Consider the following 16,669-nt stretch of genomic DNA (forward strand, 5'->3'; position numbering starts at 1 on the left):
AAAATTGTCCCCTCATTGGCATTTATCTGCAAGTTTGACTTCACCATTCATAAAATGCCCCAATATTCTGAGAAGGCTGGTAAAATCCTGGCATCTGCTTCTGCCCATTAAAACTTACTTGCTTCACCTTGCTACTTCTCTCAAATGCTCATATTCTCATTTCCACCTTCAAGTTCACGTACGTTTTCACATGACAGTCCCATCCAAGGTTGTGCCCTCAAGTTGCTGGAATGTAGAATAGCACAGAAGTATGTTACCACTTAACTAATGCCAATAATGGTGAACAAAGAGACCTTGGAGTAAGCATATGTTGTTACATATGACATATTTCTTTCTTTTAAAGGTATCTGTGAGCCAATGTGCATGAATGGAGGGAAGTGTGTGGGGCCTAATGTCTGCTCTTGTGTATCAGGATGGAAGGGGAAAAGATGCAACATACGTAAGTCAGAATTCTAATACAATTTCTTATGTGCATTCATGCCAATGCTATTGATAAAGGCAGTATCAATTCTTCTACTGTTCAAACATTGCAAAACACTATTTTGTGCTTTTGAGAAAGTTTGTTTTGAATTATGAGCACGATATCCTTCAATGTTCTTATCTCTGCTACTTGTAGCTATGAAAATTTAAATAAATTGAAGCATACAATAATCAAAATCCTTTCACAATGCCTATATTAGCTGTCTGTATACAGAAGTGCAAGAATGGAGGAGAGTGTATAGGTCCCAGTACTTGCCATTGTGTGCCTGGATGGGAAGGACTACAATGTCAAACACGTAAGCACTTTTCAAGATAGTTGTTCATATCTTTCTAGAGTTTTCTTTAATTCTGAGGCTGCTCTGAACATTAGTCAAATGCATTTGATAGCAGCAGGAAATTTAATGATAAACTAATCTAGTTACCTTAGCTCTTTCTTCTTCGTTCTGTCCTTCAGCAATTAAATTTAACACCAGTGCAGGAGTCCCAAAGTCAACATACCACATTGTGTAAGAATTGCACCAGATCGGAATCTGGTAAAATTGCATCAGTCAGCTAATTTTTCATGTGCATTGTGAAATTCCCAATACAAATCACTGAATTGTTTTGAGAATGCTTGGAAGGTCTATGAGTGCATTCCTTAAAATGCCTAGTTTAGATGCATATTGCATCAATGTCATGGGGATCGGGGGGAAGCAGAAAAATATTTTGGCTCAATTATTTTAGTGTCAGATAGCTATATCATTTTCAATATTGTCTGCCAATGGAGGATCTGCCACAGATGATCGAACAAAGGTGTTACAAAGAGAAACAAAAGAGTCGTTCAGAATTTTGACGAGAATGACCTCAAAACCAGAAGTATAGTCTGTCGCAAATTTCCATAGGAGGAATCAAAAAAAATTAATATTATGTCATTTGGGAAGGCATCAATCAGTATTGTGGGTTAATTCTGTATCACCGAACATACAACAACAAAGTTCAATGATTTGACTAGAACAAAGAAAGTAACATATCATTTATCACTTTACTTTCTTGGATAACCTGAACATCAGGAGACTCTTAAACCTCTATTTCAAGAATATTCCACATTGCAATCTGATTGTAGAGTGCACAAATATAATTTTACAATGTGTGCTGACATCTCCTCTAACAGTGTTTATTTGAAAGCAAGAGCTTAAAAGCTTTGCCAAATTCGTTCAGTTATATTGCAGAAGAATAATATATACAGTATCCATGAGAGGCAAGTAACCTGAGGTGGCATTCCTATCTTTAAAGAGTTAAACTCCGATGAGAAGAAAATTATGGAGCTCTTGGAAGATAGCAGGATTAGTGATACATTGACAGCATCAGGTTAATGGATTCATGTCTATACAGCTGCCATGACATTGCAGTGAAACAGTGTGCAATACAAGCAATCATGAACTTTCCTGTCTCCTTTGTCGAGAGGTGTTATCCTCAACCTTCTATTCTGTTAATCCATCAAAGCAATGAGCACTAGAATAAGGAAGATGATGAGCAATGGAAAAGTGAAGAAAAAGAACAAAAGTGGAGATTGTTCACTAAATTTGTCATTTTCACAGTGGACAATAGGATGCTGATGAAAATGAAGAAAATGCGAAAGTCAAGCTTATTCATATATCACTGGAACAAGATCTTACCACAAGTTCTTCTGCCATAATCCTCTTGATCTCACTTCCTGTAATACATGTTTTATTTCTCTCATATACCAGTTTCAGTACCTATTGAGAATAATACCAAACTACACAGGCTAAAACACCACAGATGCCAACAACAGAGGCTTTACCTCAGGAGCAAACTGGTCTAACCATTGCATACCATATGAACAACCAGGCAGCACAATGCTAAAGTTCATGCAATGTATAGGAGAACCAGAATATAAAGTGAAAGAGATGCATTTTTAATAATTCAGGGCTGCATCCTTTGAAGGCAGGATAGTTAAGTATCTCTTTACTTCAGAGCTTGTTGTATTAAAAGACAAACTGTTACAGTAGTTGCCTTGTTAGTCACAATGATTAGTCATGGCTTCATACAGCACAGAAACAGACCCTTCGGTCCAACCAGTCCATGCTGACCGTAATCCCAAACTAAACTAGTCCCATCTGCTTGCACTTCACCTTTATCTCTCCAAGAAATTCAAGAACCTATTTAAATGTTTTTTCAACATTACAACTGTAATCCACCATTTCCTCTGGAAGTTCATTATTGAAGCTGCAATCATTTCAAACAAATTGATTTGTCATTGAAATGATCTTAGAGTGAAAAGATGTCTAATATGCTGTTTCAATGTAGATATTGAATTGAAAGATCAATGATCAGTTCTGACCTAATGCCAATCCTACCAAAATGCTTCTTTACACAAACTCACCAATCACGCACATAAGAAATTAGGTTTGATTTCAGAAACTCTCTTTTCTCTGAGCACAGAAGTTCCTTTATGATGGTTTCACTAGATTGGCATTCTGCTAGAGTTGCATATCTGTATTTCAATGCAGTTCTGCTCATACAAACTCTGATGGACTCTCATTATTCATGGGATCAAGAATTGCTCACAGGCCTTTCATAGAAATAAATTCCTTCCTTGAAGAGTGTGCAGAATGTCACAGGACAAACCTATCATAGCAATTTCTCATCTCTTTAAAATGCAGGATTCCTTGCAGATTATCTCACAATCCATATATCTGTGGTGTAGAACTGTTTCGTGCTGAGGCAGGTGAATTGGATTAAAACTCACAAAGGAACATGCGTATCATGTCTTGGACCTTGCACTTTGAAAAATGTACAAATCTAATAAAACTGATTAGTTCATTGCTGATTTGCAATAAGGTCAGATTTGCTTAATTAAACAGGTTGAAAAATGTGTGGATAAATTGATAAATATGTGCTCATTTCCACATGACTGCCCCAAACAACTCAGCACCATAAAAGTGGGCTATGGCTCTGATCTTCATAATCACAGGGCATATTTGTGTGACTACAAGTCATTACCATTTCCTCAACCAGCCTCCACAAAAAACATTCTGTACATCACCGCTATCCAGAAACTCCATGAGAGCAGCTATATACTGTAAATGCCTTGTGCTAGAATAGATTAAAATAATTCAACTCTGACTTTATAAGGCCTCACCATTATGCAAAAGGCATGCATTATTAAACCTAATGGATTAGCCTCCAGTTTTCTGGCTGAGAGCAGCTGCAACATCACACATGAAGCTTAACAGCTCCCCGACAACAGAGTGCATTACAATGTTAATTTACTTGCAGATTCAAAATATCCACTACCACCTTCAATAATTTGGATGAATTCTTCTGCCTTCTGTTTGGTGGATTCTTCTGTCAGTGATGAGCTCAGATAGTTTCTGTGGAATAATTGCCCAGCATAAAGCAATCCATTTGGTGAGTTTGTGTAAAGAAGCATTGGTAGGATTGGCGTTAGGTCAGAACTGATCATTGATCTTTCAATTCAATATCTACATTGAAACAGCATATTAGACATCTTTTCACTCTAAGACCATTTGAATGACAAATCAGTTTGTTTGAATTGATTGCATCTTCAATAATGAACTTCCAGCATCTGTAAAATAAATACAGTTTATATGTTTTTTGCTGTATAAATGAGAACTTCCTTTTGTGTTCCAAAGCTGTATGCCGGCAAAAATGCCTTTTTGGAGGCAAATGTATTCTTCCAAATGTATGCTCCTGTCGCCCAGGATATTCTGGATTCATTTGTGGCAAGAAGGTGAGAGTACCCTTTTGGAATACAACTATTATGAAAGCATACATAGCTTCTTTTGTATATATGTCACAATTTGGCCTCTTTCCTAAAACTCTGTGTTTGCAGCTGAATACAATGTCTACTTTCTCTGATACAACTGTACTGGTTACAGCCAAAGTATACCATTTGGCTGCAAACTGAGATTCTGAACTCATCTTCTCCATTACAAAGGCTACATACTTCCACCATTTTAGCACCACTTATGTGCGCCTCAGCCTCACTCCATCCACTGCTGCAACCCTCATCCAAACGTTTGTCACTTCCAGACTCATCAATTGGAATACAATTTGGCTGATCTGCCATTGCATCTTTCAAAGCTCAGCACATGCTAAACTCCACTGCCCATAGCCTATCATATAATGTTCATCCATTTCTTAAGTGCCATCAGACATACATTGGCTTCCAGCCCCCAAACTCTTCCAAGTTTTGCATTTTCATCCTTCATTCCTCCAACTTATGTTTTTTCTGCATGTCCCATACAATTTTCCCATCACAACCAGCCATACCATAAGCTGTTTTATTACTAAATACAAGAATTGTGTTTTCATTCTTCCTCTGCTTCTCCACATCACGTCTTAAAACCTCCAGACCTTGCGGGGCGCCAAAATACTTAATGCTTTGACAGCAAAGTGCTCCTAAACAATCTAAGTAACAGCCATAGCACACCTGTTTATCCCAATGAGTCCAATTTAAAAAGAAAAATCAGCTTGGTTCTCAAGCATGTCTGCTAATTTGTCATGAGAATTGCAATTCACTTAGGAAGTCAAAAAACAATTAGACTTTTGACTCAACACTTCTTCTGGCCAATAAAGCATCTATTTAAGACCTCAGAATGTTAATCTACATTAAAGCTAGTATATAAATGCAAGTTTATTCTTTGTCTCCTGTCTGTCCCAAATTGTAAGGGAGATACAGAGGAAACCAGAATTGGAGATTGGAGTGCTAGTTAGAGAAATACAGAGGAGCAAGACAATGAAGAGAATTAAATACATATATGAAAGTGTTAAATTCAAAGAGTTTGAGAGCTAGAAGCCAAAGTAGTTCTGATAACATAGGGATAACAGGTGCTCAGGACATGGTGTGACATAATAAATGGGCAGCAGAATTCAAAAGAGAGTGAAAAATGGGAGGGCAGTCAAAAACATATTGTAATAATCAAGTTTCAAAGTAACAAAGGCACAGATTAAGGAGAAAGCAGCACATAAAGTGAAGCCAAGGTGGTGTTGGCTGATGTCACAATTATAGAAGTAGTATAGAAATGAAAATTGGAGTCTCTGGTTTCCACAGTCCATTAAAACAAAAAGGCATGGACTGCTGTTAAAGTAATCCTACTTTGGACTTCTTCACTGAATACAAAGTTGTATATGTAGTACATAAAACACTTAAGTTGAAACAGGAGTTTCCAATTAGTGCCAGTGGAAATAAATCTTTGTCATGATTATGACTGACCAAAATCTGATTATTCCTAATCGTGTTCATCTGTAATATTTTTGTTTTATTGCAGATACCAATGAGACTGGGTTAGCTTGGCATCAGTGTCTAATATCCCTCTCAGCAATAATAGACATAATGCTGGAGTCAGTTGTAAGAACCGGAAGTGATTTTGCTCAATTATAAGGACTGCACACATCAAAGACTTGACCGTGTTAAATCAAAAGATTAAACCAAAGGTTTGATCCAAACCATGCACAGACTCTTACAACTTGGTATTAAAAAAATAGTGCTCTTCAAGTGTTCTTGAGTAAAGTGGTGTGTTTACAGTTTGAACAATGTGAGGTACTGTAAGCAAAAGATAATTACTGCCCATACCATCTATTGTATTTTCACTACCTCATAATAGAATGCCAGGGTTTATTTTATTGTCACTAATGGTTGCAAGGTATGAGGGAAATCGTCTGAATTTTTGTGAAACATTCACATAATGTCCACTGACCATGGAAGTTTTGACTTGAATTCTAATTTGTCAACTCCATTGTAACATTTTTATTACTTTGTTTCTAATGGAAGACCCTGACTCTTCTTGGAAACAGCACAACCTGCAACCATATCAATCTTAAATGTGGCACAATAAATCTGTTCACGTACATGTTTGCTTTGTCTCTACATTAAAAGACAAACATGTCAGGTTGTTTGCACCTCCTCCACAGTTAAGTGAGTAAATGTGCCATGTTGAGCAAACCTGTACAGATGGGTTTCTGATTCTATCCCTTCTGTGTTGAGTTTCAAGATCTCAGCTACATTGCACAATTTCCATCAGCATCCTTAAAAAGTGGAAGGAATCTGATTGTGTGGGTTTACAAATATGTTGGATTAGAACATAATCACCCATGACAAAATGTGACTTTGTATATTGGAACAGAATCATAAAATTAAATTAAGGCTTAGAATTCATTTAATATTAGTGAATGAATATCTGAAACATCATTCAACATTTCTCTGTCCAGTCTTGTAACACAGTCAGAACTGATTAAAGTCAGTTAATGTCACCATTAAGATTGTAAACAGAGCAACTTTGCACACACATTAAAGGCTCATCCTCCAATATCCCCAAATGTAATTTCTGATCATTTAATGTAATATCCTTAAAATTATAATTCTTCTGTGTAAAGGTGAAGGGTAGTAGATACCAACATACTCAGAAAGTTAGGATACCTGTCAGAAACACAGCAAGCATGAACAATTATTGAATCTCACATCTGTCTACTGTAAATCAATATGATTTCCCTGTCATTCCCTTTCATGGACTTTCCATTTCCATGTCATGAGGACTTTTAATTATTGTAGAAATTTACAGACCTGATCTCCATGTCATAAAGGGTTGCACAGATGATGCATAAATATTTTTTATAAATACATAATTCCAAAAAATCTGAAGTACAGGAAGAATAGACCGTTCTCTTAGAAATGAACATTTATATATGGCATGTCCATACAAATTGCAAAAAAAAGTTTTTTTTTCTGTGGTAGAATGTATCATAAAACATGATTTAAAAGAAAAGGTGATATGGGAAATAATCTTTATCCAAATGCTTTTACATTAAATTTTAGGACGAGCCTCAGTGAGAATAACTACAGTATTTACATAAAGTCACAAGATTCATGTACATCAAGTTAAACTGGTTGCTATGCTTTAGTCAGTTGCATGTTACTGCTATTTTCCCATATGATATTAACATTTTCCCATGTATATTAAGTTGAACCGTTGTTTGTAAACTTTGTTCAAGATTTTGTTTTAAGATGAACATTTTATATAAGGTTAATAACCCAAATTAGTTAATTTAGGAAAATTTAATGTTTTAACCTACTTCAATAGGTAAAATAGTTATAGCATTAATTTACACATTTTTTCTAAATTCTTGACATTTCAAATTTTTGTGCCAATTAAATTATTGAAACCAACATAAAAATATTGATAAAGCTGTTGCAAAATATATTTGTGTATATAAAACACATAGACTGTATTGCCTTATTAATGCCTCTACTTTTCACTTTTTCTTTGAAATATTAAACATTGTACATATGATGATGACTTGTGTGAACATTAAGGTTTTCATGTAATAAAGATATTTGGAATGTGTTTTAAGTACTGAGTTGTGAATCTTGCATATTAGCAGTAAACACATGAATTCCTATGCACTGATATTGTGCTATTAAAATATCAATCTGATGCTACAGATCTTTCGACTTGAAGTACATTCTGACAATTTTTAAACAAAAATATTCACTTAGTATTTACCGTATTTGGTATTGTTATTATCCCATATGGGGTACCCCATATACCCCATGGTATTGTTATTACCCCATTCCTCCCCATACTCAGGAGTATGACTAGGTGAGAGAGAGTAAAGATTTTATTGGGGACATTGGGCCAGAATTGAATCTACAAGGTGGTGAATGGAAGTTGGGAATATTCCCAGCATCACATGCTGGCCTTCAGAAATACCAGCTCCAATGGTATCTTCTTTGTTGGGAGGTGGACATGGTTGAAATCAGCCCAGTGAACCCCTGTGCCCCCACCCCCCAACACCCCACCAAAATAAATTTGGAGGCAACTGTGGATTTTCAGCTGCAGGATGTTTAAAAGGCCCAATTTGATGGTGTAGGAAGTTTGTCCCATCTGTAAAACAAAAGGTCTTTTGCATACCCCACATATTTTCTATTCCCAATCCAGCACCTCCTTGCCTGGCAAGCACCTGCCATGGTGCATCATACTTACCGTGCCAAAGTATTCCTCCCCTTACCCCCATGGTCCATCGTGTCAAGGTGTAACACTTAGATCTGAAAATGTGTTGCTGGTTAAAGCACAGCAGGTTAGGCAGCATCCTAGGAACAGGAAATTTGACGTTTCGGGCCAGAGCCCTTCATCAGGAACGAGGAGAGTGTGCCAGGCAGGCTAAGATAAAAGGTAGGGAGGAGGGACTTGGGGGAGGGGGAGAGGTGAATTTGTGGCGGATATGGAAGGATCCCTTGGGGCCTTGGAGAGAAGTAAGGGAGGAGGTGTGGGCGCAAGTTTTACATTTCCTGCGGTTGCAGGCGAAGGTAGATGCCCATTCACACACTGTACACAGCATAAAAGCAATGGACGCCATAGTGTCTTGTATTCCTGGCTGAGATCCCAACCATTAGAGAGTCAAAACATCTTATCTCCTACTAAGTTGTCAGCTGTGAATGTTTGATCTCTGTCCTAGAACTATGGAAAGGTTATAGCACATAAAGAAGAATGTAAAATCTAACCTTCCATTTTAATGTCTCCTTCCTGCACCAAATCCTGCAGGTTACAGCACTTCAGGTGTAGATCCAAATTTCTTTCAAATGAGTTGTCTTTCTGTCCCACCTACCAAACGAGGCAGTGAACACCAGGCATCCACAGACGTTGGGGCAAAAAAAACAGAAATTGCTGGGTTATGGGTAATCCAAGATGGAGGATGGGAAAGATTTATGACAGTAACAGCTGCTCCTTTTTTGAGGTATTTTAGGTGCTGGAGGTGATTTCCTCGAATTCCAGGAGCAGCAATTACTGTTTTATATGCTATTGCATTGTTTTGGAACTTTGGGGAAAAGAAAGTCAAAACAACAGCAGGTTTAAAAGGGAGAATAACAGACAAGGGAGGCACGTGGTGAGGACGGTGCAGGAGAGAGATTCAGAGAGAGAGAGAACCTGCACAGTTACTGCCTTTGCTGTTGTTGTATTCATGTATTGCTGGACATCGGATTGCATCTGGGAAAATTAACGAACAGTGAATTTCACAACTAATCTTGGAGGAACCTGTTTGGGCAAAGTTCACAGCACAGAATCAGATAAGTTAATCGTTGTTTTAAGTTTGTCCAATAGAAGGGCTTCAGTAGTGAGTACAGTGGGTTCTTTCTTGATTATATGTTTTCGGAGACATGTCACTTGATTAAACTTAAAGTATAAGCTATAACTATTAACTTAATCTGGTGCAGTGTTTTGTAAAGAAATAGGACGGTGTTATTTTCTGGGTCTGTAGATTGTGAAGGAGCAAAAATGGCCTTTGCAGTGATATGTACTTCTTGTCAGATGTGGGAGTTTAAAGAGAGTTTAAGGGTTACTGCAGTTTATATCTGCCATAAATGCTGTTGGATGCGAATCTTATCAGAATGAATAGATCGGTTGGAGAGACAGTTAGAAGCGATGAGGAATTTGCAGCAACAGTATGTGATGGATGGCAGTTATAGGAAGGGGGAAAAAGTCTCAGATACAGTCACATAGATGGGTTAACTCCAGGAAGGGTAAGAAAGATAGGCACTTAGGGCAGGAGTCTTTTGTGGATATACCCATTTCAAATAGGTATGCTATTTTGGAAAATGTAGGGGGTGATGGATTCTCAGGGGAATGTAGCACGAACAGCCAAGTTTCTGGTATTGAGACAGGCTCTAATGCAATGAGGGGTACGTCGGCTTCCAAGAGAACAATTATGTTAGGGGATTCTGTACTCTCAGGTACAGACAGACGTTTCTATGGCCAGCAGAGAAAAAGCAGAATGGTGTGTTGTTTCCCTGGTGTCAGGATCAAAGATATTTTGGAGAGGGTGCAGAATGTTCTCACGGGGGAGAGGGGCAGGCAAGAGGTCATTGCCCACATTGGAACCAACGATATACAAAGGAAAAAGGTTGAGATTCTGAAGGGAGATTACAGAGAGTTAGGCAGAAATTTAAAAAGGAGGTCCTCAAGGGTAGTAATATCTGGATTACTCCCGATGCTACGAGCTAGTGAGGGCAGGAATAGGAGGATAGAGCAGCTCAGGAGCTGGTGTATGGGTAGTTATGGCAGGGGATTTTAACTTTCCAAACATCGACTGGGACTGCCGTAGTGCTAAAGGTTTAGGTGGAGAGGAATTTGTTAAGTGTGTACAAGACAATTTTCTGATTCAGTATGTGGATGTACCTATTCTTGGAAATAAGGCAGGGCAGGTGACTGAGGTGTCAGTGGGGGAGCACTTTGGGGCCAGCGACCAGAATTCTATTCGTTTTAAAATAGTGATGGAAAAGGACAGACCTGGTCTAAAAGTTGAAGTTCTAAAATGGAGAAAGGTCAATTTTGACAGTATTAGGCAAGAACTTTCTAAAGCTGATTGGAGGCAGATGTTCGCAGGTAAAGGGACGGCTGGAAAATGGGAAGCCTTCAAAATAACAAGAATCCAGAGAAAGTATATTCCTGTCAGGGTGAAAGGGAAGGCTGGTAGGTATAGGGAATGCTAGATGACTAAAGAAATTGAGGGTTTGGTTAAGAAAAAGAAGGAAGCATATGTCAGGTATAGACAGGATAGATCGAGTGAATCCTTAGAAGAGTATAAAGAAAGTAGGAGTATACTTAAGAGGGAAACCAGGAGGGCAAAAAGGGGACATGAGATAGCTTTGGCAAATAGAATTAAGGAGAATCCAAAGGTTTTTAGAAATATATTACGGACAAAAGGGTAACTAGGAAGAGAATAGAGCCCCTCAAAGATCAGCAAGGCAGCCTTTGTGTGGAACCGCAGAAAATGGGGGAGATACTAAATGAATATTTTGCATCAGTACTTATTGTGGAAAAGGATATGGAAGATATAGACTGTAGGGATATAGATGGTGACATCTTGTAAAATGTCCAGATTACAGAGGAGGAAGTGCTGGATGTCTTGAAATGGTTAAAAGTGAATAAATCCCCAGGACCTGATCAGGTGTACCCTAGAACTCTGTGGAAAGCTAGAGAAGTGATTGCTGGGTCTTTTGATGAGATATTTGTATCATTGATAGTCACAGGTGAGGTGCCGGAAGAGTGGAGTTTGGTAAACGTGGTGCCACTGTTTAAGAAGGGCGGTAAAGACAAACCAGGGAACTATAGACTGGTGGGCCTGACTTCGGTGGTAGGCAGGTTGTTGGAGGGAATCCTGAGGGACAGGATGTACATGTATTTGGAAAGGCAAGGACTGATTAGGGATAGTCAACATGACTTTGTGCATGGGAACTCATGTCTCACAAACTTGATTGAGGTTTTTGAATAAGTAACAAAGAGAATTAATGAGGGCAGAGCAGTAAATGTGATCTAATATGGACTTCAGAGAGGCGTTCAACAAGGTTCCCCATGGGAGACTGATTAGCAAGGTTAGATCTAATGGACCACAGCCGGAACTAGCCATTTGGATGCAGAACTGGCTCAAAGGTAGAAGACAGAGGGTAGTGGTGAAGGATTGTTTTTCAGACTGGAGGCCTGTGACCAGTAGAGTGCTACAAGGATCGGTGCTGGGTCTGCTACTTATTGTCGTTTGCATAAATGATTTGGATGCGAGCATAAGAGGTGCAGTTATTAAGTTTGCAGATGACACCAAAATTGGAGGTGTAGTGGACAGCGAAGAGGGTTACCTCAGATTACAACAGGATCTGGACCAGATGGGCCAATAGGCTAAGAAGTGGCAGATGGAGTTTAATTCAGATAAATGCGAGGTGCTGCATTTTGGAAAAGTGAATCTTAGCAGGACTTATACACTTTATGGTAAGGTTCTAGGGAGTATTGCTGAACAAAGAGACCTTGCAGTGCAGGTTCATAGCTCCTTAAAAGTGGAGTTGCAGGTAGATAGGATAGTGAAAAAGGCATTTAGTATGCTTTCCTTTATTGGTCAGAGTACAGAGTGCAGGAGTTGCGAGGTCATGTTGCGGCTGTACAGGACATTGGTAAGGCCACTTTTGGAATATTGCGTGCAATTCTGGTCTCCTTCCTATCAGAAAGATGTTGTGAAACTTGAAAGGGTTCAGAAAAGATTTACAAGGATGTTGCCAGGGTTAGAGGATTTGAGCTATAGGGAGAGGCTGAACAGGCTGGGGCTGTTTTCCCTGGAGCATCGGAGGCTGAGAGGTGACCTTATAGAGGTTTACAAAATTATGGGGGGCATGGATAGGGTAAATAGGCAGTCTTTTCCTGGGGGTTGGGGAGTCCAGAATTAGAGGGCATAGGTTTAGGGTGAGAGGGGAAAGATATAAAAGAGACCTATGGCGCAATGTTTTCATGCAGAGGGTGGCACATAAAGTGTGGAAGCTGGTACAATTGCAACATTTACGAAGCATTTGGATGGGTATATGAATAGGAAGGATTTGGAGAAATATGGGCCAGGTGCTGGCAGGTGGGACTGGATTGGGTTGGGATATCTGGTCAGCATGAACGGGTTGGACCGAAGGGTCTGTTTCCATGCTGTACATCTCTATGACCTCAGCAGGTCTGGCAGCATCATTGGAGAGAAACCAGTTAACATTTCAGGTCCAGGGATCCTTTTGCAGAGAGCGAAAGGTTTTTATGCAGAAGATAGGGTGGGGGAGGGAAGGTAGGACTGAGAGATAGGTTGAGGCAGAGTCCAAAGAGAGAGAGAAAAAAACACTTGAACAGAGAAAGGGGTATCACTCCCACAGCTGCCTGGACATCTACTATAAACCGACTGACTCCCACAGCTACCTGGACATCTACTATAAACCTACTGACTCCCACAGCTACCTGGACTACACCTCCTCCCACCCTGCCCCCTGTAAAAACTCCATCCCATATTCCCAATTCCTTCGTCTCCGCCGCATCTGCTCCCAGGAGGACCAGTTCCAACACCGCACAGCCCAGATGGCCTCCTTCTTCAAGGACCGCAGATTCCCCCCAGACGTGATCAACGATGCCCTCCACCGCATCTCCTCCACTTCCCGCTCCTCCGCCCTTGAGCCTCGCTCCTCCAACCGCTACCAAGACAGAACCCCACTGGTTCTCACCTACCACCCCACCAACCTCCGTATACAACGTATCATCCACCGTCATTTCCGCCACCTCCAAACGGAGCCCACCACCAGGGATATATTTCCCTCCCCTCCCCTATCAGTGTTCCGCAAAGACCACTCCCTTTGTGACTCCCTCGTCAGGTCCACACCCCCCACCAACCCAACCTCCACTCCCGGCACCTTCCCCTGCAACCGCAGGAAATGTAAAACTTGCGCCCACACCTTCTCTCTCACTTCCCTCCAAGGCCCCAAGGGATCCTTCCATATCTGCCACAAGTTCACCTGTACCTCCACACACATTATCTATTGCATCCGTTGCACCCGATGTGGCCTCCTCTATATTGGGGAGACGGGCCGCTTACTTGCGGAACGCTTCAGAGAACACCTCAGGGACGCCCGGACCAACCAACCCAACCACCCCGTGGCTCAACACTTTAACTCTCCCTCCCACTCCACCGAGGACATGCAGGTCCTTGGACTCCTCCACCGGCAGAACATAACAACACGACGGCTGGAGGAGGAGCGCCTCATCTTCCACCTGGGAACCCTCCAACCACAAGGAATGAACTCAGATTTCTCCAGTTTCCTCATTTCCCCTCCCCCCACCTTGTCTCAGTCGGTTCCCTCAACTCAGCACCGCCTTCCTAACCTGCAATCTTCTTCCTGACCTCTCCACCCCCACCCCACTCCGGCCTATCACCCTCACCTTGACCTCCTTCCACCTATCACATCTCCATCGCCCCCCCCCCCCAAGTCCCTCCTCCCTACCTTTTATCTTAGCCTGCTTGGCACACTCTCCTCATTCCTGATGAAGGGCTTATGCCCGAAACGTCGCATTTCCTATTCCTTGGATGCTGCCTAACCTGCTGTGCTTTAACCAGCAACACATTTTCAGGTATATAACAGTCAGCCCAGACTTTGATACATTGGGCAGGAAAGGTCTACTCCTGATAGTCAATTAGTCGAGGATAGATTAAGTTGACCAGTAGAAGAATTTGGGGGAACATGAAGAAAAATATTTTCACACAAGGTGGTGAGTATCAAGTTATGTTGTTGAGGCAGAAAGCTGAACTTATTTAAAATATGCATCTGAAACTTTATGACCTGCAGGGCTACAGACCAGTTGCTGGGAAGTGAGATCATAATGGACAGACATGGTCTGTTTGTGTGCTGCAACCTTTCTGTGGATAAACTCAGAATGCTGTAGAGTTCTGAGTTGAAGAGGAATCTGCTCTAGTGTATGAGGCGCAAAATATCTGTGTACACATCGAACAGAATATCCTTTATACTCACAAAATGCCAATATGCAGAGACAGCATTTAACCAAGAAGGCTATTGGGAGCTAACCTTTAATGCGAAAGAAGTAATGTTGTGCTCCATTTATATGGGGTTTTGGTGAGACCACATCTCGGATACTGTGAAGTTTTGGTCTCCTAATTTAAGAAAGAATGATAATGGGAGGCAGTTCAGTGAAAGTTTACTGAATTGAATGGGTTGTATTATGAGGGTAGATTGGCGAAACTGGGCTTGTTTCCAATGGAGTTTAGAACAATGAGGGGTGACAACTGAAAGTTGATATGACAAAGATTTTTCTTTTTCAGTGTGAGTCCATAACTGGAAGGCACTATTTTAAAAATAGGTTGCTCATTTAAGATCGAGATTAGGAAAACTCTCTGCCTCAGAAGACTGTGGAAGCCAATTCAGTGAATATTTTTAAAATTAAGGTAGCTCGATTCTTGCTGGGCAAGAGAAGTAAAGATTATCAGTAGTAGATGGAAATGTGGAATTCAAAACAGACAGATCAATGTGATCTCATTAAATAGCACAACAGGTGCAAGAAACTAAATGGTCTACTTCTGATCCTATTTTGCATGTTTTTTTAGAAGTGCTGGGGAATACAAGAAGACTGCAAATGATTGTGGAGTCTCTAGCTTAAGGCTGCTTATGTTGAGCTACTAATTGGGGAAAGTTCAGTGGAAACCATTATAATAAATATTATGACAATTTAGTTTGAGATGTAGTGTAAGTGATTAAAACCACTTGGTTAAAGTCTGCCATTTTTAATTATTGAGGATGTTGCTGAAGTATTCTAATTCAGCATGTGTGCAAGTTCAGTTACCCCATATGAACATACAATTATGGAAGGTAAAGTTATGAGCAAGAGTCGACCATTTGGCCCTTCAAGCCTGCTCTACAAATCATAGATAATCTTCTCCTGTGTTCTCCCATAGCCCTTGATGCCTTTATCTTTTTTTTAAAAAAACTACATTTCTGTTGAATACGGAGGAACCTTGATTATCTGAATGAGATGAGTGGGCACTATTTCGTTCAGATATTTGATTACTCAGATAATTGATTAAATGCTTTTCTTCTGGGGCTTGGAGTTTTCTGTTAACTCTGCCCCCCATTCAGGAGACTTGGCAGCATCACAATATACGTGACCCCTGCCCCTCAACCCCGTCCAACACCGATTTTTGTGTGAACAATGTTTCATCGTTTCAGTCTTAAGTTATCTATTCTGGTTCTATACAACCTGACAGAGAAAACATTCTACTTGTACCTTGTGTATCCTACATTTGTTTGAATTTTATGTTTCAATCCGATCCCCTCTGATCTTTCAGAGTTTGACTGAGTACAGATCCTGTCAAAGCAATCTCTTCTCATAGAACAGTCCTGCCATCCCTGGTACCCGTCTAGTGAACCTCCACTGCACTCCCTCAATGGCAAGTATATCCTTTCTTAAACAAAAACAGAAATTTGCTGGCCAAACTCAGAAGCTTAGCAGCACCCATAGAGAGAAATCAGTTTACTTTTCAGGTCCAGTAACTGTTTTTCTTTTATGTTTCTGTTTTTGTTTCTGATTTCCAACATCTGCAGTTCTTTTGATATCTTTTCTTAGGGAGACCAAATCTGCATGCAGTATTCCAGGGGTGGTCTCGAACTGCAGTCAGACATCCATACTTCTGAAGTCAATTGACTTACTGAGAATGAAGAAGCCCCCCCCTCCCCATAAGCATTTTGTCTTCCCTCTCCTGCATCTGCAGTATTCTGCTTTCCTATTATTTGCTCTTTGCTGAGCATTTGTAACTGTGATTTGTTTTCAATTGAAAAATGAGAAAATATTTGTCATTCAGTTGCAAAGGTTACTTCTTT

The 16,669-nt window shown here is 40.2% G+C and overlaps 1 protein-coding gene across 1 annotated transcript in view; it reads left to right on the forward strand.

The window, feature by feature from the left end:
* vwde (von Willebrand factor D and EGF domains) overlaps window positions 1-7,139 on the forward strand; it is a 298,923-nt gene extending 291,784 nt beyond the window's left edge. Inside the window, exons 28-31 of the mRNA XM_060825309.1 lie at window positions 344-439; window positions 681-776; window positions 4,137-4,234; window positions 5,775-7,139. Coding sequence (XP_060681292.1) covers window positions 344-439; window positions 681-776; window positions 4,137-4,234; window positions 5,775-5,795 — 311 coding nt within the window. The 3' untranslated portion in view covers window positions 5,796-7,139. The remainder of the gene's footprint in view (window positions 1-343; window positions 440-680; window positions 777-4,136; window positions 4,235-5,774) is intronic.
* Window positions 7,140-16,669: the final 9,530 nt, after the last annotated feature.

Source organism: Hemiscyllium ocellatum, chromosome 5, assembly GCF_020745735.1.
Source record: "Hemiscyllium ocellatum isolate sHemOce1 chromosome 5, sHemOce1.pat.X.cur, whole genome shotgun sequence".
Lineage (NCBI taxonomy): Eukaryota > Metazoa > Chordata > Chondrichthyes > Orectolobiformes > Hemiscylliidae > Hemiscyllium > Hemiscyllium ocellatum.